General features: G+C 43.4%; 1 protein-coding gene across 4 annotated transcripts in view; it reads right to left on the bottom strand.

The window, feature by feature from the left end:
• The window catches only part of asap1b (ArfGAP with SH3 domain, ankyrin repeat and PH domain 1b), a 50,777-nt gene that overhangs the window by 2,082 nt on the left and 26,279 nt on the right, over positions 1-22,416 (bottom strand). The window contains exons 7-27 of one of the 4 annotated variants that reach the window (XM_054764956.1): positions 22,260-22,345; positions 21,416-21,491; positions 21,209-21,295; positions 17,675-17,775; positions 17,509-17,578; positions 15,665-15,752; positions 15,532-15,580; positions 14,428-14,594; positions 12,414-12,547; positions 11,282-11,373; positions 11,025-11,211; positions 10,215-10,300; positions 9,537-9,652; positions 9,366-9,433; positions 7,867-7,974; positions 7,558-7,786; positions 6,587-6,655; positions 2,110-2,188; positions 1,679-1,743; positions 1,084-1,607; positions 844-966 (exon numbers count right to left, since the gene is read on the bottom strand). In XM_054764956.1, the coding sequence (XP_054620931.1) occupies positions 844-966; positions 1,084-1,607; positions 1,679-1,743; positions 2,110-2,188; positions 6,587-6,655; positions 7,558-7,786; positions 7,867-7,974; positions 9,366-9,433; positions 9,537-9,652; positions 10,215-10,300; positions 11,025-11,211; positions 11,282-11,373; positions 12,414-12,547; positions 14,428-14,594; positions 15,532-15,580; positions 15,665-15,752; positions 17,509-17,578; positions 17,675-17,775; positions 21,209-21,295; positions 21,416-21,491; positions 22,260-22,345 (2,604 nt within the window). Of the gene's footprint in view, positions 1-843; positions 967-1,083; positions 1,608-1,678; positions 1,744-2,109; positions 2,189-4,226; positions 4,398-6,586; positions 6,656-7,557; positions 7,787-7,866; positions 7,975-9,365; positions 9,434-9,536; positions 9,653-10,214; positions 10,301-11,024; positions 11,212-11,281; positions 11,374-12,413; positions 12,548-14,427; positions 14,595-15,531; positions 15,581-15,664; positions 15,753-17,508; positions 17,579-17,674; positions 17,776-21,208; positions 21,296-21,415; positions 21,492-22,259; positions 22,346-22,416 lie in introns of all 4 variants that reach the window. The other 3 variants (XM_054764954.1, XM_054764955.1, XM_054764958.1) reach the window with 3 other exon arrangements.

Below are 22,416 nucleotides of genomic sequence, written 5' to 3'. Positions count from 1 at the left end.
GAAAAGAACTTTTTCTTGGTTAATTTAATTTGTTATTTTCAATTTATTCTCGTTAAATTACTGACGAATGTTCAATTTTTGTGTTTTTTTTTATTTTAAATTTTTTTTTAATTATATTGTTAGAATGGACTGCGTGCCAATTAAAAAAAAAAAAAAAAAAAAAAAAAAAAAACCAGCCATGGGCTGCAAATGGCCCCCGGACCGCACTTTGGATACCCCTGTCCTAGAGCCTGTTTAGGAGCACCAAACATGCGAATATCCATCTCCCTCACTTGTTTGCACCACATTTGAGAGAACAGGCTCTTAAGTTTTCATGACGTCATCCCCAGGCTTCGCTACACATCTTAAAATCAAGCCTGGAGCTCTCCCAACTATTCGCCCGTCAGGTACAGACCTGACATGTTAAACCGAGCATGTTCAAGTGCAACTATAATGTCAGCACTGTAGCGCACATGGCTATGCTAGTGCTGCTAACAGACACCGTTCATTAGCATTGAAGCTACAGACGCAAAACAGTGTCACCAGCAGTGCTTACAGAAAGCCCTTTTAAAGTGTCTAATTCCAGAATCAAGGCTAGATTGTGGAAAACACGTTCCCGCACAGGACATTCCGCACGAGCAAAAAGGTGGAGCGCTCGTCCACTACACTGAGCCAACAAGCCAAGATCTTGTGCAGGTTCATGGCCGAGACCAGGGATCTTGGTCTCAAAAAGGTTGGTGACCACCGCACTACTGTGACTTATAATCGCCAGCAATACCTATAAAATGCCACTAGGTGTCAGTATTGCATGCAGCATGTACATACAACAGTGTTCAATGAAAAGGGTTTTTTCCCCACACTTACCCACCACTCCTGGTCTTCCTCCCCTGTAACAATGATCACCTCACCCTCCACAAAGGTGAGCTCGTCGTCGTTGTCGGCCTGGCAGTCGTAGATGGTCTTCACGCGCCGCGCTTTGCTCTTCCCCTGCAGCGGCACAAACGAAAGGCTTCTGGATGCGTGTGTGTGATGTAACTATACTACTTGTACATCAATACTAGATGTATTGTAAAAGTGAATGAGTGCTTCATGCTGTGTGTATACCGCGTTGATCTTCCTCGGGAGGGGCACCGGCGTCTCTGAGGTCCCCGGCGGCGTCCCGTTGGTGTCCTCAGAGGTCTGCTGCGGGGACGGCGCCGTGTTCGGCGGATTGGGCGACGGCGAGTCTTGAGGCTGAGGTTGAGGTGGGGGCGGCGGTTGCGTTTGAGGCCTAGTCACTGTGTCGCCCAGCACCGCCCTGGCAGCCGTCTCGCCCGGTCCCGGTTTGGGCGGGATGTCGGCGAGGTGAGGTTTCGGAGGAAGGTCTTTGAGCTGCGGCTTGGGCGGCAGGTCTCCCAGCTGGGGTTTCGGCGGGAGGTCCGAGAGTTGCGGCTTGGGAGGGAGCTCTCCAGGCTTCGGGGGGAGTTCGGACGGCTGAGGCTTAGGGGGCAGGTCGCCATGGGGCCTGTCCGGAGCGGGAGCCTTCTGCGGGGTGTCTGTTCCCGGAGGGGACTTTTGGAAGACCTCTGGCTGGAGGCTTGGTTTATCCATGGAAGGGTGATGAATAGTGTCAATCTTCCGCAACGCCACTACAGAGAAAAGCACACCTGTGAGTCACAGCTTAAACACCGCCATGTCACAGCCATCAAAACAAGCGCACCTTTCTGAGGTAGTTTGGGAAGAACCCTTGGACCAAGTGTGGACTTTGTGTTGCTGGAAGTAGAGCTGCAAGTAAATGAACAGGAGTTAAAAATCAAAACTTAATGAAGGACACTTGCACAGTTTAGTCAGATGCAATACAAGAGTCTCAAAGAAAATGCAGCCATTATTACACATAATAATACTCAGTCTGAGAGGTAATAATTTAACAATATTTGTTCATATTGTGATTGTATTGGTACAACTGCATTATACTGCTCATGCTGCTTCCAATATTTGGACCCTGGCATGTACACTACGGAACCAAAACATGAGGAATTGTTTTAAACTTGGAAAGACCGATTTCTTGATACAAGTCTTGTATTGCTGCAGGTGTCCACTGCATCCACATCCATTTATCCACGTATTTATCCATCCAGCTGTCTGTGTTACCTTTGCTGCTGAGGAATGCCTTCAAACTTGTTGGAAACAGGAGACATCTTGTTGACGGGAGGAGGCGTGGAGTCGCTTCCTAAAGCATCGACAGGCGGCCACAAACAGATTATTCACGAGAGATCTCGACACATCCGGACACCAAGAGATGAATGTGAAATAAATATGGAATAAATCAACATGCTGATGATGATTTACGGATAATAAAGAATTAAAAAAATAAAACTATGGGAAGGGCGGGTGAGGGAGGTGTCGTCTGGCTGAGCTTTCCATGAAGCGGTGTCGCTTGGAAATTGTGCGATTTAAAGGTGTTGTCCTGCTATGTGTGACACACAACACCACATCATGAAAACAAGGGACAGCGACAATGAATTGTTGATCTGAGGCGTCTGTTCTGAATTTCCTCATTTGGGATTTGAAAACTGACACAAGTGTGACAAAACAAGTACCCCCGGAACCGGAACGACCTACGGTCAAACCTCGGTTTTCGAACGTCCCAGTTTTCGTATGATTCGGTTTACGTGAAAAAAAAATTGTCAGGTTTCGTACACTCTCTCGGTTTTTATACAATATTGCGCGTGACAAACTAGTGCGTTTGCCCTGTAGTGCATCGTTTCACGGAATGGAGTGGAACACCATTCACACCAGTGAAATGCAGGAACACCACAATTAAACGAGACTGCAAATAACCATTGTTGCCGAAATTACACTGAATGATACTTTAACTCTCCTCATGAGGCACGTGTTTCGAGCTAAACCACGACGGTTAAGGGAGGTAGCAAAACGCTGTGGTATTTGCAAAGCAAAATATTTTCAAGATGGTTACTTGGTGTTGAAAAGTTTGACAACCACTTATCTGTACTATATAGTATTCCCTCGGTTATCACGGTTAATTGGTTCCAGACCCGATCGTGATAAGTCCATTTCTGCAAAGTAGGATTTCTTACTTATAAATGCAATATTTTCATAGTTGGAGCATAAAAAAACTTGCTTAGGACCTTCCAAATACGGTTTTTAACATTATTCGAGCCCCCCAGACATGAAATAACACCCCTATAGTTGCCTTTAAGCTCGAATGACCTAAAATTGTACACATAATAACCGAGAGTAAGCCCTTTAAGATATAAATACCACTCATGCTCGTGTGTTTTACTGTAAGTGTGTTCCAGTGCTATGGGGAGTTGAGTGGGGGTGGAGGTGGGGGGTGGACAGGAAGTGACGTTGGGGGTTCAGAGTTGAGTTTTTATTTTGGTGTGGGTTACTGCAGCAACAGTAGCCCGTGTTGGGGATCACTGCGCCTGTTGTGAGGCAATTCAACCTGCAATAAAAGCACGTTGTTCTGGCGATCAAGTCTGGTGCTTGTGTGTCTCACCGAACATTACAGTAACATTACTCACACCTAGTGACCAGTGTAGAATACCACATGTCATCACAACATATTTCAATGCGTCTTTTGAATGCCGTATATTTGTATTTCTGTTCCCATAGACACTTTTATGCTTGAAAATACTTCATTTATGAAAAAATTATATATTTTTGGGACCTATAATGCACCGTTTTAAACCACAAAAGAGCATGATTTATTCATTTATTTTTTGAAAAACCGTGGTAAGAGTAAAACCGTGAAATTTGTAGCACGAAGTGGCGAGGAATTACTGTATAGGCAAAAGTATCCAGTGACTTCTACACTACTTAATTAATTAACCAGTCAGTCGTATGCTTGAAGCTTTGTGGAAATTGTTTGGGCAAAGTCCTTTACTGCAAAACAGAGACCCAATAAGGCATGCTTGGATGGGTTTGCTTGGGAACAACAAGCCCATGTTCAAAATCTTGTGCACCACTTCCCTAATTTTCTTCCATCTTTTGTCCACATGGGGTATTTACGTATCTACGGTACCTAAAAAGTACTTCTCACTTCTTTTCGCACTTGCATGCCAAGTTAAGTTAATTTTTTAAAATGACTTGTATAGTATAGATCGTTTTAAGATGGCGGACCCCTATAGATTTCCTTTCCTTTAATAGTGTATATGTCTTCTGGGACAGGACATTCCGAGTGTCCCCTGTGTTGTATTGTGTTGTGCGATCAACAGTGTCCCCGTGTCGTATCCTAATTGTACCGTGTGCTTGCGTCTCACCCCCGGACAAGCCCCCTTTACTGTGACAGAGCGGGCTGTGCGGGTCGGACAGGGTGCGTTTGTGTCCGGGCGGGGGGGGCGGAGGCCTCTTCTTGGACAGGGTGGAGCTGCCTCCCGGTGTGAGTGGAGAGGTGGGGCCGGATGGGGGAGGAGCTGGAGGAGCGATAATACATAGAAGACATGAGGTGATGATGCCCTGCGCTGTGTGTACCGTATGTACAGCATGTATGTGTGTACAGTAGATCCCTGCTATTCACGAGGGTTTCACAAAATGGCAAAAACCCGCAAATAATGGACGCACCCATCAAAAGTATACTATTTTGTAATGCACTTACAAAAACGTGCAGTTTCACAACATCACGTTTTGCCAAAGCATCTTCCTGCTGGAAAACGTTGAGTGAACCGATAGCGGCGTTAAACCACTTTCTATTTAAGTTAACATAAAAAATGAATTATTTACAATCCGCAAATATGTGAGGGAGTAAATGCCCAAACGCAAATAGTCGGGGATCTACACTTCGGCAAGCATTCACACTTGTCATGTTTGGTTTGGTTACAAGGAACTCTGGTGCGTTTGCTCTGCCATTACGGTTGGTTTGGATAATCCGAATCCTGCTGTGAGTTAATTGCGGTTCAGTTCATTTCAGCTAAAAAGGATCAAAGACACGGTCCATTGTCAAAAAGTAGGGCTGCAACTAACGATTATTTTCTTAGTCGATTAATCTGAAGCTTGTGGTTTCGATTAATCGAGCAATTGGGTTGGCCCTAGACCAGAGGTGTCCAACTATTTATTGACCCCCGGCACATTCTAAACATACTATTAATCAAGAAAATGAAGAAAAAACAAAACAAAACAAAAAACAGCAGTAATTTTACAAGAATAAAGTTGAAATATTAACAGAATAAAGTCATAATATTACGAGGAAAAAAAGTAATGATTTTATAAGAATTAAGTCGTAACATAATGCGGAAAACATTTACTGAGATAAAAAATTTAAAAATAAAGAAAACAAAAAAATTAATTAAAATTCAGGTTGAAATATGTAAGAAAAAATGTGTAAGAAAAATCTTAAGTTGTCATATTATGTAAAACAAAACAAAAAAAACAAAACAAAGAATAAAGTCGCAATTCTGAGAAAATTAGATTGGGAAAAAGTTATATTGCGAGAGTAAAGTCAAAATATTATCAGAATAAAGTCAGAACATTGCAATTAAATAGAACTGTTGAAATATTTGGGGAGAAAAAACTGTAGAAATGGGGGGAAAAAAACATGTAAGGTAAGGAGAAAACCTTTATATACTTTTTTAACCTATATCACAAACCAGGCTCTTTTTTCTGGAAATATATATATATATATATATATATATATATATATATATATATATATATAAAAATAAAACACATCTACATGGATTGGTGTACATGTAAAATATCAGAGTGGCCCTTACACCCTTTCATGTTTCAGTATGCAGCCCTCGATGAAAAAGGTTTGGACACCCCTGCCCTAGACGGGGGCCAAATCAACATGAACCAAACACAAACAGTTGGTGGCTGTTTGTGATATCCTCCGCAATATATCAGAAAAGAGGCAAAAAGGGCAATCACTGTTTTCCAAACATCAAAGCTGATGTGTGTGAACATCCTGCTTTGCCTAAAACACAAAAGATAATAGGTCTGCTTTTGTGGATGACTAAGGAAATAAAAATAATATTCACATGATAGAGGCTGAAAGCAGAGGATATTTACAATTCTGAATCAAAAAATGAATACCAAAATAGTTTTAGATTAATTGGATAAGAGATTAATCGTATATTAACTGTAGAAACTATTAAAAAGCATGCAGAAATGACAAATATGAAAGAGAAAATAATTTGGAAGTGCTGTCTCTCTGCTCTACCCTGTCCTCGCCCTCTGTGTGTGTGTGTGTGTGTGTGTGTGTGCCCTTTATAAATACATTTTTGGTCCGGACCAGAGCACCCAACCACAAGTGTGAACGCAGCCTTAAAAACCCAGAGGAGGTGAAGGAGAAGATGAAAAAGCACAGGAAGAGAAACACGGTATGTGGAACATGTGTATGTGGATTGTCTTAGTGTATCACGGATGCCGTGTGTTTTTACAGTAAGGCAGACAGAGAGCTCAGCCAGAGAGAGCAATCAGCTGTGGCTTGTGTTTACAGCTCAAAGATGGCGGCACATTTCTCCACAAAAACTACAAAAATAAATGCAGTGGCATCAACCTGTAAGGCTGAGCTGTAAACAAGCGCACTTCAGAGGGTTGGGGGTAAGGTGGGGGTGGGGATTTCTGTGTGGCACACAAGCCGAAGTAAAATCAAGATATTCACTGATGTATGGTCGAGTGCCAGCCAGTGTGGCGTAGTGCGAATGAGAGCCGAGGAATGCCAAGTGTGGAGCTGAAAGAATAAAAGAGAAAGAAAGAAACACACACCAAAAAAAGGAAGAAAAGAGAGCGAGATGAGGAGGCGTGTGGGAGAGCAACTCAGCATGTTTTTTTAAATTTTATTAAAAAACGAGCTGCTTCACACACACGCGTCGTGAAACAAGGCAAAGAAGAGGAGGAACCTTGCGGCGCCGTTATTAGCTACGCTTATTTTTCACACAGAATAAAGCTGAAACTTCACTTGTTTCCGATGCGTTTTCATCCATTTTCTATACAGCTGACTTTGGACGCCCTGGACTGGTCGCCGTCAATCACAGAAGGGTGCCAATAGACAAATAATTTCCCATAAGGACCATTTAGAGTCTCCAATCTGCTTAACGTTCATGTTTTTGGGATGTGGGAGGAAATATAATCCACGCACGCGTGGGACGAACACGCAAAACTGAGATTCTAACCCTGATCTCCTGCCTGTGAGGCCGCTGTTCGCAATCAGAAACAAGTGCAAGTTCACTGCTTATCTTGAGAAAAATAAATAAATGAATTATTAAAAAAAAATGAATTCAATGACAATAATGGCAAGTGTTCAACAGCATGAGTGGCACCCTCCGGTGGTGAGGAGGACTGTTATTTCTATGTCTAGTAGTGCAGCCACTCACTGTGTAAGCTATGTGTTCATCTTAATGACACCTGCTTCCTGACCCTCTGCTGATATATAGCATTCCACTGCAGGGTGTGTGTGTGTGTCTGTGTTAGTGTAAAGAAAATATTTTCCAGGAGAGAAAATGAAGCATTCCTCTGCTGTCCTGAACATAATCAAACATTAGGAAGACACGATATGTATGCACGAAATCAGGCTGTCAGAGAAATAAGCTGAGGAGGAGAGTGGTATAACAGTGGAGGCTGTGCAGGTCTGACCTTTGCCCTGGTTCCTGGGCGGCAGCGGCGGCCCGTCGGCCACAGGGGAGGAGGTGAGGTCAGTGGAGGCGCTGTACATCTGGTTGGTGAAGGCGCTGTAGGACAGACGCTGCTGCTTGTCCCGCTGGCTGATGAAGCCCGGCAGCGAGAGCTTGTCGTGCGGCGACAGGCTGGATGAGTGGCAGAAGCTCTGAGGCCTTGGGGAGCGGTCCTTCTTGATGGGACTGGGCTGGGGTGTGGGGGACAAAAGGAGACATCAAACCCCGCTCCATGGGCTGGATTTAGTCGATTTGAAGGCTCTCTAGGCACCTTGTCATCCAGGTCATCATCGCTCTCGTCCATCTCCTCCAGTCTGAGGCTCCACTCGTACTCCACGTGGATGTGAGGGTTGAATTTTCCCTCGGCAGCCTGCACCAGCTGATAAACACATGGTTCTACTTGAAATCAGCACTTGAAAACTTCCAGGGTCCAAACCCCACCCCTGCACATAATGTTGTGGGAATCAGTAATGTAGTTTATACTAGGGATATCATATTAGTGCTTTAATTGGGATTAATTAATTACGGTCATATCTATTGCATATTTTTTTTAATCGTGTTAATCTCATTTCAATTTCTAACTTTACAGTTTCTGTATGCAAGTTACTTGTATACACACACACACACACACACACACACACACACACACACACACACACACACACACAAAGTCTTTATGGGTTGGGGCTCTTGTGCTTGAGTTGTTGGGGGTGGAAAACACACCCAGTCAGTCACACCCTGAAGTGGACACTGATTGGCTGTCATTGTGTTGGGCTTGTTTAGCAGCAGCTGATAGGCTCCCATTGTAGTTGGGAGGGCAAGGTGAGGAGCGCGAAGGAGCCGTGAAAATGGAGCAGCTCAAGTTGAGCCTCCCACATCAACGCAGAGCCCCCAGTCGCAATGTTTTGATCTACCACAATAATGTAATAAAGTTAAATGAAAATCCCAAAGTGACGGCTTCTCTCAATTTTTAGTTGAGATTTCAAATAGATTAATTTGATACATTCATGACAGATCCTAATTAATAAATCTCTCCAATTTACCGAGTCTCCTGGAGTGGCAGCAAATAACCAGCAGGTTCTCTATTAGTCGGGTCAATTAACGGCGGTGGCTATAGGCAACCTCCGAATGTAGCCCTCAAGATGGGAGTAGCTGTATTAAAGTTTGCGAGTATCTACTTCTGCATGCCCTTTAAAACGTCACTGCTGCTGTGAAACTCATGCGTGTTAGACTCGCCTTACTGTTGTATACAATGCACTCACCAGCGCTTTTAATGCTGGGCCCAACCTGTGCAATTTACTACTATTACAATATTGGTTCTGTTGCTGCTCTCATGTGCAAAACAGTGGTTCGCCGCTTAATCACAATAGCACGCCTATAGTCACCTTTACGCTATTACTCATTGTTTACAACACATTAAGGTAATGTCCCAATGTTTTGTGTCATTACTGCCGCCTAGTGACCAGAATACTACATGTCACTTGTATTCTGATATGTTATGACTAATAATAGATCACAGTCTACCACAAAACACCAATCATTTATGAAACCTGTTACTTCCACTTTCCCCTAAGGCAGGAGGCGGAGCTTTCATCGTCCGTCGACTAGTGTGTCGTACAAACTGATCAACATGTCTGTGGTTGTCTACAAGCTACGATGCACCGCCATGTGTCATTATTGGATCCCAGAAATCTTTAAGAAGCGTTCCAATGTATTCCAACGCGCCAACGCTCCAGCTGGACGCCCACCGCGTTGGCGGCAATCACTCACCGCCTCCTCGCACGGAGCGTTCCTCAGTCGCCTGGCAACATCCAGCGCCGTCTCTCCGTTCTGATTAGCTAAGGGCAAGAGAGGGATGTTCACCAGTTAAAAGCCTGGGGGGGATGTGGTGGTGGTGGTGGTGTTTTTTAATGGGGGACGAGCGAGGACAGCGCCACTCACTGATGTCCGTCGCCGGCTTTCCCCTCAGGAGCAACTTCAGGCACTCGGGCTTCTCGTACATGCAGCAGTAATGGAGGGCCGTGTTGCCCCACTCGGTCTGCTTGTCCAGGTTACCACTAGGCAAATACACACATTCAGTCAGTCAGGGGCTGAATGCATCATGCAATGAGCCCAAAAAAAAAAAAAAAAAAAAAAAAGCACCAAATGGACAAAAGTCAGTACAGGAAGACAAAACACAGTTGTTCCCTCCTTTGCAGCTATAACACCACCACTCTTTTGGAGTGTGTCTGTGGAAGATGGTGTTTGAAGGGTTTCTTCCATTCCAAACTCATCCAAGCATGCCTGCGTGAATCTTGCACTGTGCACTGCAGCAACAACTCCACTTATTAGTGCGCCACTAATCACCAGATTCATGTCAAAAAACTATTAATTAATGAGCGGGCCCCTCTTCCTCTGTGGAAGTGGCAGCAATGGCGGGTAACCAATCGGAAAGAGGAGAATACATTAAGGCAGAGAACAAGTGCTTGACCCACTTCTGTTTGCCTCACGGGAACAGGGAGCTGTGCAGCACGCCGCTTAAGCGCAGACGGATCTTTGTGTTTGCTACATGCATATTCTAGCAGCCCATTTTGGACATTGACTTGCAGAGTCACCGTCTTCCCGATGACACACACATACCTGTTTTGCACCAAAAAGTCCACCAGGTGCAGCGAGGTCTGGTCGGCGGTCCGTACAGAGTAGTGCAGTGCTGTCTCTCCGGATTCCTGCAGGGGGCCATCAAACACAGCAGTGAGGCGGTGTGAGCTTTAGCGTCCATCTCTCAGCATTTTAAACAAGCCGCAGTCAACAAAATGGCTCCTAAAAATAAAATATACCTGCTGGGCTGCTTAGGATTTTAATGTGTGTGCAATAAATCTATCTGGAGTTAGAATGCCTTTAGGTAGAAGTATGGCTCCTCAGCCAAAACATTAAGTGCACCTGTAGGTGTAATAGAATGGGTGTAGCTAGAGGGGTATTCATTCAACAAAAAATACATCATATAATAATATATTTAAAGTATGACACAGTGAGCCTTCCCTCAGGGAATAATACAATAATCATAATAATAATGATTGCTTTTAAATTAAACACATTTTAAAAATGATTTGCAAATGCACTTAATACATGTGTGAGGTAGCTCATAGAGCTCAACAGTGTCAAAATCTGCATTTTTATGAATCAGTCTGCTAGTATTTTTTTATGAGGGATCTCTCCTACTACCCAAAAAAGTCATTTTCTGGAGCAGATTGTGTGAATTTGGTGTTTCACTGGAATAACAGCAGGCTTGGAAAATATGCTTTATTTTTCTCAAACTGCTGCTGCCCCCTACCAGTGGTCTTGTATTGGATCTCATTGTGTACTGAATGTAGTGGACGGTGAGTGGATGTCGTCAGTAAGTTCTTCACATAACTGACAAGATGTCACAAAGAATTAGCAGCTTTGGCTCACCGGCCCCGCCTCCGGGAGAGGCTCCATGAGTTCCACCCCCTCGGCGTAAACCTGAACGAGGGCCAGCAGGTCCCTGGACTGGACCGCCTCATAGAGTTCGATCATTTTGGCCGCGGCGGACGAACACGTCTTTCGGGCGTACTTGTGGTCCACGTACTTGGCGTTGATAAACTCCTTCCTCACCGTCCTGAGGATCAAAAAAAAAAAAGTGCAATTTGGAGTTTGGGACATACTACCCGACTTTGGAGATTACTCACATGTCGCTGGAAGGGGTGGGCTTTGGTGAAGGAGAAGGCAGGTTTCCCTCCATGATCTCATTGAAACTACTGTTCCCAACATTCTTGGCCAGCTGGAGGAGGAACAAAAAGCAGCATTTGACATAAACAACCGCCAGGTTACTGGAACATGGAAATGCATTTGCTTCATACAAAAACAAAATGGCATACATACAAGAGATGGGAAATGTATTTACCTCAACCGCAAAGAGCAGGCACTAATTGAAAGGTTAACAACAATAAAATGATCAGCATTCGGACTGCATGAAAAAGTGGAGGGGAAAAAGTACCTCACTTTCACCACATAGTCATTTATTAACAAATACATTCAAACCCCAGTTTTCATACGCCAGAGTTTTCGTCATTTTCGCCATGATATTGCCTGTTTTCGTACAATAGTGCATGTAACAAGCTAGTCTGTTACCCAAACAAAGCACCCTACAAGTTGCTGAATCATTGTCTGTTCATTTTTTATTGAGTGTGACTGCTTAATGACCTGCCATTGGGCCAAAGAAAGTTGTGAGTGCCAGTACTCTGATAAAGAAGGTGAGAAACACTCATGAATTTGAAGTCTGCATCAATAATGTCCCATAAGTTCCATCCATTCGTCATTTATGATTATTTTGCATTGTTTTTTCACATGTAAAACTGATTATTCTGTATAAAATCTATTTTTTGTTAATATTTTTGGGTGTCTGGAACAGATTAATTGGATTTAGATTATTTTCTATGGGAAATTTTCCTGGGTTTTTGTCTGTTTTAGTTTTTGTCCAACCTTTTGGAGCAAATTAATGACAAAAACCTGTGTACTCATGTCTACTGCACAACACAGCAGCAACAGAACCAATGTTGTTACGGGGGTAAGGAGCAAACTGCCAAGCCAGTGTCAACACCACTGATTAATTCACTGTAAGCAACATTTTAAAGCACATGCAGAGGCAATAAAGATGCCACTTCAAAAGCAGGTGCTTATAGCGTGAGCTAATCTGCAGCACTTATCCCTTGATGGCCTTTTAAAAACTGTATATCTAAAATACTACAGTAAATACACGGTAGCTGCTAATAACAAAATGGAGAACCATATCTCCACATCTAGTTCCCTTTAGTCACTAACCAAGAGTTCTGAGGTCCCCAGTTTGTCCAGCTCCATTGACTGGATGCGGGAGATGTGGACCCCCATCTCGCGGTGGATGCCGGAGCACTCAATGCAGGTCAGGATGCCCAAGTTGGTGGACAGCCACTTTGGGTCTATGACAAAAGAACAGGCCCACATTATAATCGACATGCACCCCACTGCCTCTTTCATAATATCTGAAGTCAGCAAAATGGATTCCCTGCTTCCTGAATGATTAAAGAAGCTACCGCGGAGGTGGTAAGCCTTGTCAGATGCTATTAACGTTCTACAGGAGAACGCAGTCTTCAAAAGACTTCCATTGGCGGTTGAATAAAAACTAAAATGTTTACAATGCAGGATGGTGTGATAGCCTTGTGCATAGACGCTTCCAGTCAGCTGACTTGAACTCCGCTCGGTGGGTTCAACTGCAGTTCGTGGTTGCCATGGCGACGCTGATGGGAGCAGCACTGGCCTCCGAGCGACACACCACATTGATATGAATGACTGATTTGTTTGCAGTGTGAGAAATGTCAGGATTGAAAAGAGCAAAAATGCATCTATACACAGAATTCTGGTGCGAGAGATGCACTCAAAAGGTTTCGACCCACTTTGTGAATTCTATTTATTGGCAACATACCAAGGATGTGGCTCAAAATGTCCCATATTACAAACTACCTAAACCTAATATCACTTCTGGTTATATTATTATAATTTTTATTTATATTATAATAACATAAATGCAAGGTAAAATGGGAGTTGAATAATTTTGTCATTGAAAATCATCATTGTGGTCCGATGTATGTTATTATGGCTTAATATTGGGTTTATCTGACTCAATGGTCCTTTGGGACTTCGTTTGGGATTAAATGGGCGTCAAGTGCATGCCGAAGCAGTAGGGGGAGTTATAGCCCCTCAATTCACAATGGCAAACAAAATACACCCATCCATCCATCCTTTTTCTATACTGCTTGTCCTCGAGAGGCAGGAGTATACCTTGGACTGGTCGCCAGCCAATCACAGGGCACATATACAAACAACTATGGACAATTTAGCGTCTCGAATTAACATAGTATGCATATTTTTGGAATGTGGGAGGAAGCAGGAGTACCCGAAGAAAACTCCACACAGAAATGTTCCAAAAGAGATATGAACCCAGCATACTTGCGACCCTAGTGAGAATATGCGGCATAGAAGATGTATGGATGGAAGTTAAGGGTGCACAGTGCACAGGCCCCCCCCAAAAAATGCTTAGTTTTCACCCTAAAAAGTCAGGTTTCAGTAACCAAAACGGCGCTAACATGTGGACAAATGGTCAAAATGCACATAGAAATAAGAGCATTTTGTGCATTTTTAGCTTCGTTACATTTCTCTCAAGTGCTTAAAGTCAACATGCTAAGAGGCACCACAGCCCAACAACTGGCAACACCGCTCAGCGTTTTGTTGCAATCCTGGAGATTTGCAAAGTACAGCTCAGCGCTTTTTGAGCTTGTCCTGTGGTGTACACAGAGAGAGCGAGCGAGAGAGACAGAGAGGGGCGGAGGCCGAGGGGAACATCAGCGACAAAAAAATATTGAGTCACACATGCAAGCAGGCAGGCCAGCGCCCATACACAGATGTAGCAAGCACATGGAACAGATGCAAGCCGGTGGACGGGTCACAGAGGTCATGTTGAGCATGATAAGAGAATGACCTCCATTGTTGATTACTACTAAAGCCAGGGAGAACATTTGATGAGAAGAAGGAACAAAGAGGCAACTTCTGCAGGTCATTACTACGACATGCACTTAATACCACGTCTGTGATTGGGAGGGGGGATTAGAAGGAAAGCACGGGTCGCATTTACTGCGAAGAAGACACGACACATTAGCAGGGCTCTCAAAGGAATGCATGGGTCGACGCAGCATGTGTGACTTATGTAACAACGTGATGTAATAACGTTCTCTCTCTCTCTCTCACAGGCTAGAAATGTCTCTCTCAAAGTCCTCCAATCGGACCGCGGCGCAGAAACACGCACCTGCGGCACCGCAGTCGCAGCACAATTCGTTGCCAGGCATGCGTAGCACATCCTCGATGATGGCTTTGGTCAGGTCCTCCAGGCCGTCTTCGCCACCGGTGGTCTGCTCGCCACGGAACGCCATGTTCAAGGCCTCCTCCTTGCTGTTGGTCAGCACCGAGATCCAGCTGCACACGGAAGCAGAAGAAGATAATAAACATCAAGGAAATAAACATTGATTGGTTGTGGTCCATATGCTCTGGAAGACATGCTAGCATGCATGTAATACAGGTATCAAAGTTTTATCATCATTAGACAAATTATCAATAATTTTGTTTTGTTTGTTTTTCCAAGCAATCATGCTTAGATTTGACAGACATGTGCTTGTCAGTCCCCTAAAGGTATGCAAGATATTATCAGAGTGTACCAAATGGAGTGTCCAGGCTGAATTACTCGAGCTTTTTGTTAATTGCAGACATGGTCACACACATTGGTACACAGCGAGCGCTGTGGTTATTATAAAGCACACAGATGGGGAACACCATGTCGGCCTTTTGAACATGGCGTCCAGCAGCTTCCCTGCATGGCACAATCTGCTCACGCACACGCGCACACGCAATATTCCGCACAGACAAGGAGCCAAAACGTGCCTCGACTGACAATGCGCATAAATACATTAACGTCCTTGCTGCTAATTGGGGGTTGCTATGGAACACTGAATATTTCATCAAACACGCCAAGATGCTCCTGCTGCTGCTGCTGATGATGTGCGTGACAGCGAAGAGCGGCGGGGTTGCATCCCCAGAGGAGCGCCGCATGCTCGGAGATAGATACTGTAGATAGTTCGAGCTTGCGCTGACGCAGGCTGCTGCAGCGAGCACCAAAGACGCAGACGTCAGATAAGGAAGACGCCGAGACAAAAGCATCAAAGGTGCCGCCTGAATATATTTAGCATGTTTTTATACTAGGCTGCCTTTTCATTTAGACATGAGGATATTCCCCTCAGTTATGTTTAGATGCGTCACATAAAGGGATTGCCAAAATAATGTTTTTTTATTTCAAAGTAATAGCATTCTGGCATCCACTCATGATTTTTTTTTTGGGATCTAATATGGAGGTACTCACATGACAAACTCTTGCTCATCCTCAGCTTGGAAATGATATGTCCGGTTATCTGTGGAATACGGAAGTCATAGTAAGCATCGCTTGCAAGTTGTCAACGTTCCTGCTGGAGGTAAAAGTCTCATTTGAAACTTACGGGAAATGAGATCAAAGCACTTCCTGTCCTCTGGACTGGGCTTGACCTGGCAGGTGAGAAGGTTGAGCTTCACTGGCTGCCTGTTGGACTGAAAGAAAAAGAAAAATGCTTATTATTACTTTTTAGATAGATAACTGTCACGTGACTGTATGTGTTACGACTCCTGAACCGCTGCACACAAAAGTGTGCTAATTTGCCAAAACATGCACCCCCACTGTGTTGCCTGTGCTATTATTTGTCTGACAAATACACCGCATAGCAACCACAACCCATAGGGGGCGCCACTAATATCATTTACAGTAATGCCTTGTTCATTAATTAAGAATTGGTTCCAGTGTGACAAGTGAATTTCAATGAAGTAGAATTACTTATTTATAAAGCCAATCTTTTCATAGTTAAGATCATAGAAAACCTCTTCTAAATACGGTTGTTTAACATTGTTAGAGCCCTCTACACATGAAAAACACCCTATAGTCACCTTCACACTCAATATAGTAGACATAATAAGAGAAAATAAGGCATTTATGGCATAAATAAGACTCATGCTCGTGTGTGTCGCTGTAAATGTGTTCCGCTGCTCGGGGAGCTGAGTGGGGGCCGGCCAGGAAGTGAGGTACAGACTTGAGTTTTAGCTTGCTGTGGGTTACAGCCGCAGCAGTAGCGCATGTTAGGGATTATTATGCCTGGTCTAAGATAATTCAAACCTGGAAAAAAAAAGCCTGTTGTTCCTGTTGATCAAGCCCAGAGCTTGTGTGTCTCACCCAACATTACAGTAACATGACACCTAGTGACCAGTGTAGAATACTACATATCATCACGACGTCTTTGAATTAATCCTCTGAATGCCCTTTATGTTTATTTTAGTTCATTTTTATGCTTGAAAATGCTTAATTTAGGCAAAAAAACAATTAACATTTGCATAAATATGCACATCTTTTGACTAATAATAGGCTGTATTCAACCACCAAACAGCATGCTTTATGAATTATAACATTTTTGAAAAAACATACTAGAGTGAAGCCACGAAATTAGAGGGATTACTGTACGGTCCAGTGAAAAAATTCAGACATTTACGCATCGTCAATCAGGAATGAAATAGGATCAGGACTATATCAACTAAAGGTCATTTTGCCCATCAGGAATATGGACTGTGTTAGGTTGTATACTCATCCATTACTTGTGCAAGTGCTGGCTTGCATCTCAGTGAAAAGTTCTCATGAAGCCTCGTGTGTTTCAAATCAAAATCAACTCTGCAAAGGTGAACTGGAGCATGCTGATGATAAAGTTAAAAAAGACTGAGCCTTGTCGGTTCACATTGCTGGCGACTCCTTCCCCGCAGCCAACTTTTAGCAGACAGAGATGATGTCATCACGTGTGAGGCGACCGATTTGGACCGTTAGATTAGTCACGCGCATCGTACAGGGCTTAGACTGAGATGAAGAGACATTTTCTATTGTTATGCACCGGCATTAGCTTCTCACAGATGATACCGTTGATGTATTCACAAAACTGACACAGAACATAACTTGTTTGAGGTTCCCGGCGACCACGGGGGGAAGAAAACTGCGGTACAAGCGGGGAGGGTGCTCACAGTGTACGCACATCCAGAGATGAGTCACCCAGGAACAGCAGGCAGAAGGGGGATGGGCACGGGAGGAGACAAGGTTGCCATGGCGACCAATCTATGTCAATTCCACCCTGCTGCCAGCCTCCAGATTGAGGTAGAGAGAGCGCAGCACGGCCTCCCAGCGCGTTGCTCTCATGCTCATCCAGGCAGTCGCACGTAAGGATGTGAGGGGAGGGAGGGGGGGGGGTGTTCCTGTGTGTGTTTGCATTGTACTCACTGTGGCGTGAGAGATGGTGAGGATGCCCCCCTTCACTGAGCACTGCCTCCGCTGCCACACCTTTCTCAGTCTGTGAAGGGGGAAAGGCGGCAGAAAGGGGTCGGGGGGCTTAGTTAAGGGGTCATCGCATTTTTTGTTTGTTTATGAGGCGACGCCGGCGACTCACCCGTCGCTCTTCTTCAGCAGGTAGCCTTTCTTCTCGCTGCCAAACTCCTTGTTCCCTTGCAGCTGGTGCATGCTGTAGCCACCTTGCTTGCTCTGCGAGTCCTGACACACGCACACACACACACAAAACAGCAAAGTTTAAACAATAGAAAGCCACGCTGCCGGCTAACATGCAACACAAAAACACAAACATGCCGCAAAACATCCTCAAATTTCAAATCAAAATATGAAAAAAATAAACAAATCGCTGGTCAATACAGTCATCCCTCAAGCGTGATTAGTGAATTTCCGCAGAGTAAGAGTCATATTTATAAATGGAATATTTTCATCGTTAGATCACAGAAAACCTGTTTACAACCTTCTAAATATGGTTTTTAACATTGTTAGAGCCCTCTAGACATGAAATAACACCTCCATAGTCCCCTTTACACCCAATATAGTAGAAATAAAAGACATTAAGACATAAATAGGACATAATATAGACTCACATGTTAGCATTGGGAGAGTTCCTTGCTGCTCTTAATTCCTGTGGCGCCCATTAGTGTAACATTACTGACACCTAGTGACCAGTGTAAAATACTACATGGCAACGACATGTAACTGAATGAGTCTTCTGAATGCCTTTATATTTGCATTTTAGTTCATTGAGCCATTATTATGCTTGAAAATGCTTAATTTAGGCCAGAAACATGTAAAATTGGCTTAAAATGCATATTTCTAAACTAACAAGAGGCTGTAGGCAACCATCAAGCAGCGCTGATTGATTGATTAGTATAGTTTGAAAAATCGTGATAGAGTGAAGCCAGGAAATTGAAAGCGCGACGTGGCAAGGGACGACTGTATATCAAAGCATGTCAGCACACTCCAGTCACCATGCAAATGAGCCTCCTAGTGGCGACATGCAGCATATCATATCACTGCTTTTCTGTCCACAAACTTCTATTTTTTGAACGCCTGACGTAAATAATAGCACACTTGACGCACGTTAGCTTTTTGTCAGAAATGAAATCCACAGAAGAGTGCCAATGTTTTCACTTGCCATTTAACACTATTGTTATATATATATACATACTGTATATACCATGAATGCTTTAATTGTATATTAATATACTGTATAACAACTTTCTATACTTCAATAATGATTTGTAGTGCATGACAAAGTGTAAAAGAAAACCTAGCTCCGTATAATCGCATGCTCATTTATGAGCAAGTATAATGTTGTAACAACGGAAATGGCAAGTGTAAGACGCACGAGTATCACCCTGACATTTTAAAGCGCATGCAGAGGTGGATAAAGCTGCTGGCTACTTCTAATGCAGCTCCTGCCAACTTGTGCTTTTTCAGGAGGCTGCCTACTACAAGGGTGACATTGAAAAAAATAATAATCGAGAGTAAAGCCGTACATTTACGAGAATAAAGCCATAAATTTACGAGAATAAAGTCGTAAATATAAGAGAAAAAAGTCCTGAATTTACAAGAATAAAGTCGTACATTTCCGAGTACAAAAAAATGTCGTAAATTTACGAGAATAAAGTAGTAACATTACAAGAGAAATGATGTAAATTTAAGAGAATAAAGTAATGAATTTCCAAGAACAAAGATGTACATTTCGAGAACAAAGTCGCAAATTTACAAGAAAAAAAGAATAATTTCTAAGAATAAAGTCATAACTTTACGAGAAAAAAGTTCAAAAATGTAATAAAAAAAAAAGCAAAAATAAAAGAAGGTGTAAATTTACGAGAATAAAATCATACGTGTCATACGTCTCGGGGAAAATAGAGCGCAGCTCTTCAGGAAGGAAGGAAACTTTCCTCTTGCTTCAGGCAAGCTTTTATTTATAACATGGCGACTAAATTTATGATTTTTTTTTCCTTGTAAATTTACAACTTTATTCTCAAAATCTCTTTTTTTTCCCCCCAATGTGGCCCTAATACTCCGTGTACTACGCCAACAGCCACGGCTGTCAATGTGAATGTTTCTTCACCTGCCGCTAATTAGACATGCCGGTGGCTATTTGCTTTTGAATACCACGCACCAGCCGACCATAGGAGACCCGGTGGTCTGAATACAGGCGTTAAATGGAGCTCAATTTTGTTGCCTCATAACAAGCGTGTGTCTCTGCTAGTTGGGACACTACCAAGCATGCTCGGCAGTACAAAAAAATCATGCAGCAAGGACAAGATGCCACTGCATGCTCGACATGCAACCGCACTTACTCTTCTAGACTTGATTCCAGACAAGCACAAGGCAGTGAGGAGGAGGAGGAGGATGGGAGGAGATAGAGGGGAGAGGTGTGAAAGATCCAGCTCAGGTGCAGGCGGTGTATGTTAAGAGTGTGTCGCCGGCACGTGCACTAATCCTCGTGAGATTTGGGAATCTAAAACTAACGCCTACCTTAGGGTGGGGTGGGCGTGGCGGGGTAATCGTATAAGGGATACTACAGTGAGACTGTGGCCATGACCTGTGTGCCATGCAGAGTGACTGGAAACACAGCGGACGCAAACGCCAACCCGTTCGACCTGTGATTTGTTCAGATTGACGTTGCTGCAACCAAGCCGATGTGGGTGAATATATGCTAAGATATCGTGACAAAGCAAATTGTTATTCGTGTCATACCGAATCATATATCGTAACGTAATAATGAATTAATTTCAATTTCAGAATGCGCCGAGGGCCAATAAAAAACGAGCTGTGCAGCTAACGCTTCTAACCCTCAACCGCTGCACACAAAGGGGTGGAAAATTGTCAAAACATGCACCCCTCCTGTGCTACATGTGCTATTGTTTTTCTAACAAATACACCACATGGCGGCCCAGTCACCACCAACTTTAAGGGACTGACAACCACATACATTACTACAATAAAGTCAAAATTTTATTAGAAAGCAGTTTGTAAGTCTACGTGACTAAATAGAATACAATAAAGTCATCATATTACAAGAGGAAAAAGTTGAAATATTTGGGGGGAAAACAGAGTTCACAACAAAGTTCATAGAAATAATAAGCTTTTTCACCCATATCACAAAAGAGATGCAGTTTTTCCTTGAAACATAAATAACTTGTTAGCATATCTTTACAAAATACCGACGTGGCCCATGCATCCTTTCATTTTTCACTGTCGGTGGAACAAGTTTGGGACACCCCTGCTTTAGTTTTCTAGTAACACTGTCCTCTTTTACTTATCATCGCTGGTACACTTGCGACAGAGTGTACAAATGCAAGAAAATGCAAAGAACTGCCTGAAAAATACAGACTGTAAGCTGTTTGTCGTCGTGTTTTGTGAGTTCCTTACCGACCCTACAAGTTCACACTACAGTATGTGTACTAAGGGATCCTTGTGGCCCTGACTAAAGCCACTGTGTGCAAGAGGCCAGTGAGGCACAACACAGGTCACCAGACCACATGCTATGCTAGCAGCTACCTGGGCTGGGTGTTGTCTCCGACCCCTGTGGTGGCCAAGCTCGGTTTAGCTTGATGTGGGCCTGCGAAAGTGTGGCTAGCTTAAGTGTTAAATGTGTGTTTTGTGTGTGTGTTACCTCCTTCTGGTCCAGCTGGAGGGAGGACTTGATGAGGTCACGCAGGGCGGTCAGCTGCTTCTTCTCCTCATCCTGAGTTTGTTTGATCTGGACAAAGAAAAGAGGCAGGTGTGCCTAATGTTTTGACCGAAACTGACGCGTCTACGTGCGCAAAATAAAAAAAAAAATCTTTTTTTTTTGTCAAGTGGAGCTGAATGCGGTGTTTACATTGTAGAGATCAGCCGCCAGCTTCTCAATGTACTGCTTCAGCTTATCCGCCGTCTTCAAGCCATCCTGGAAGAAACTAGAAAAGAACAGAGATTCCATATTAATATGGATTAGGATTTCGCGGCTTCACCCTGTCAAAAATATTGAAATAATAAATCATGCTGTTTCGTGGTATTTGAATAAGTCCAAAAATATGCATATTTAAGCAAACTGTATGTATGTTTTGCCTAAATTAAGCATTTTCAAGCATAAATATGCCGAAATGAACTAAAATACAAATATAAGGCATTCAGAAGAGGCATTCAAAGACCTTGTGATCATATTCGACTACGTCACTAGGTGTCAGTAATGTTACTGTAATGTCCAGTGAGCCACACAAGCACTGGACATGCCCATATAAGGATGTCCGGGTGGAACTTAGGGTTAAAAAAAAAAAAAAACAGAGTGCAGAGCCGTTCAAAACTGCTTTCAGGGCTCACTTCCAAACGTGCAAACCGCATCATCTGACGCGTTTGCATCGTTTTAAGATGAGAATACAACATTGCAACAACATTTTTAGGTCAGAAAAGAGGAAAAGCATAACATGTCCCCTTTAAGTTGACTTTAATGAGCTTTTGTCTACATATGGGTACACTGTTTGACTGCAGTGTTATTACCAGCAGACCTAGCAACGCAACGAGAGAGTTTGTCATCCTGTCATCCGGCGGTTCTGGCCCGCAGAGCGCTCACTTATTTCCCCAGCAAACCTCGCAGCTGTCACAACACATCTGTGTGACGACCTATTCATTATTTACGTCGTCTATATTTATATGAAACACCATGTGGGGATTTGGCCGCTACTTACTTGCACTGTGCGTGGTAATACTTGATCAGGTTCTGGAGGAGGTCCACCCCTTTCTTGGTCTTGATCTCATTGACTTTGATGAGATACTGCAACACAGAGACAAGTTGTTGGTTGTTTTTTTTTTCTTGAAGGTGTTTAATGAGGTACACATTGTTTT

The sequence above is a fragment of the Dunckerocampus dactyliophorus genome, chromosome 21 (assembly GCF_027744805.1).
Source record: "Dunckerocampus dactyliophorus isolate RoL2022-P2 chromosome 21, RoL_Ddac_1.1, whole genome shotgun sequence".
Lineage (NCBI taxonomy): Eukaryota > Metazoa > Chordata > Actinopteri > Syngnathiformes > Syngnathidae > Dunckerocampus > Dunckerocampus dactyliophorus.
Note: the sequence above shows the minus strand (reverse complement) of the source record. Positions and strands in the feature narration are given on the sequence as shown.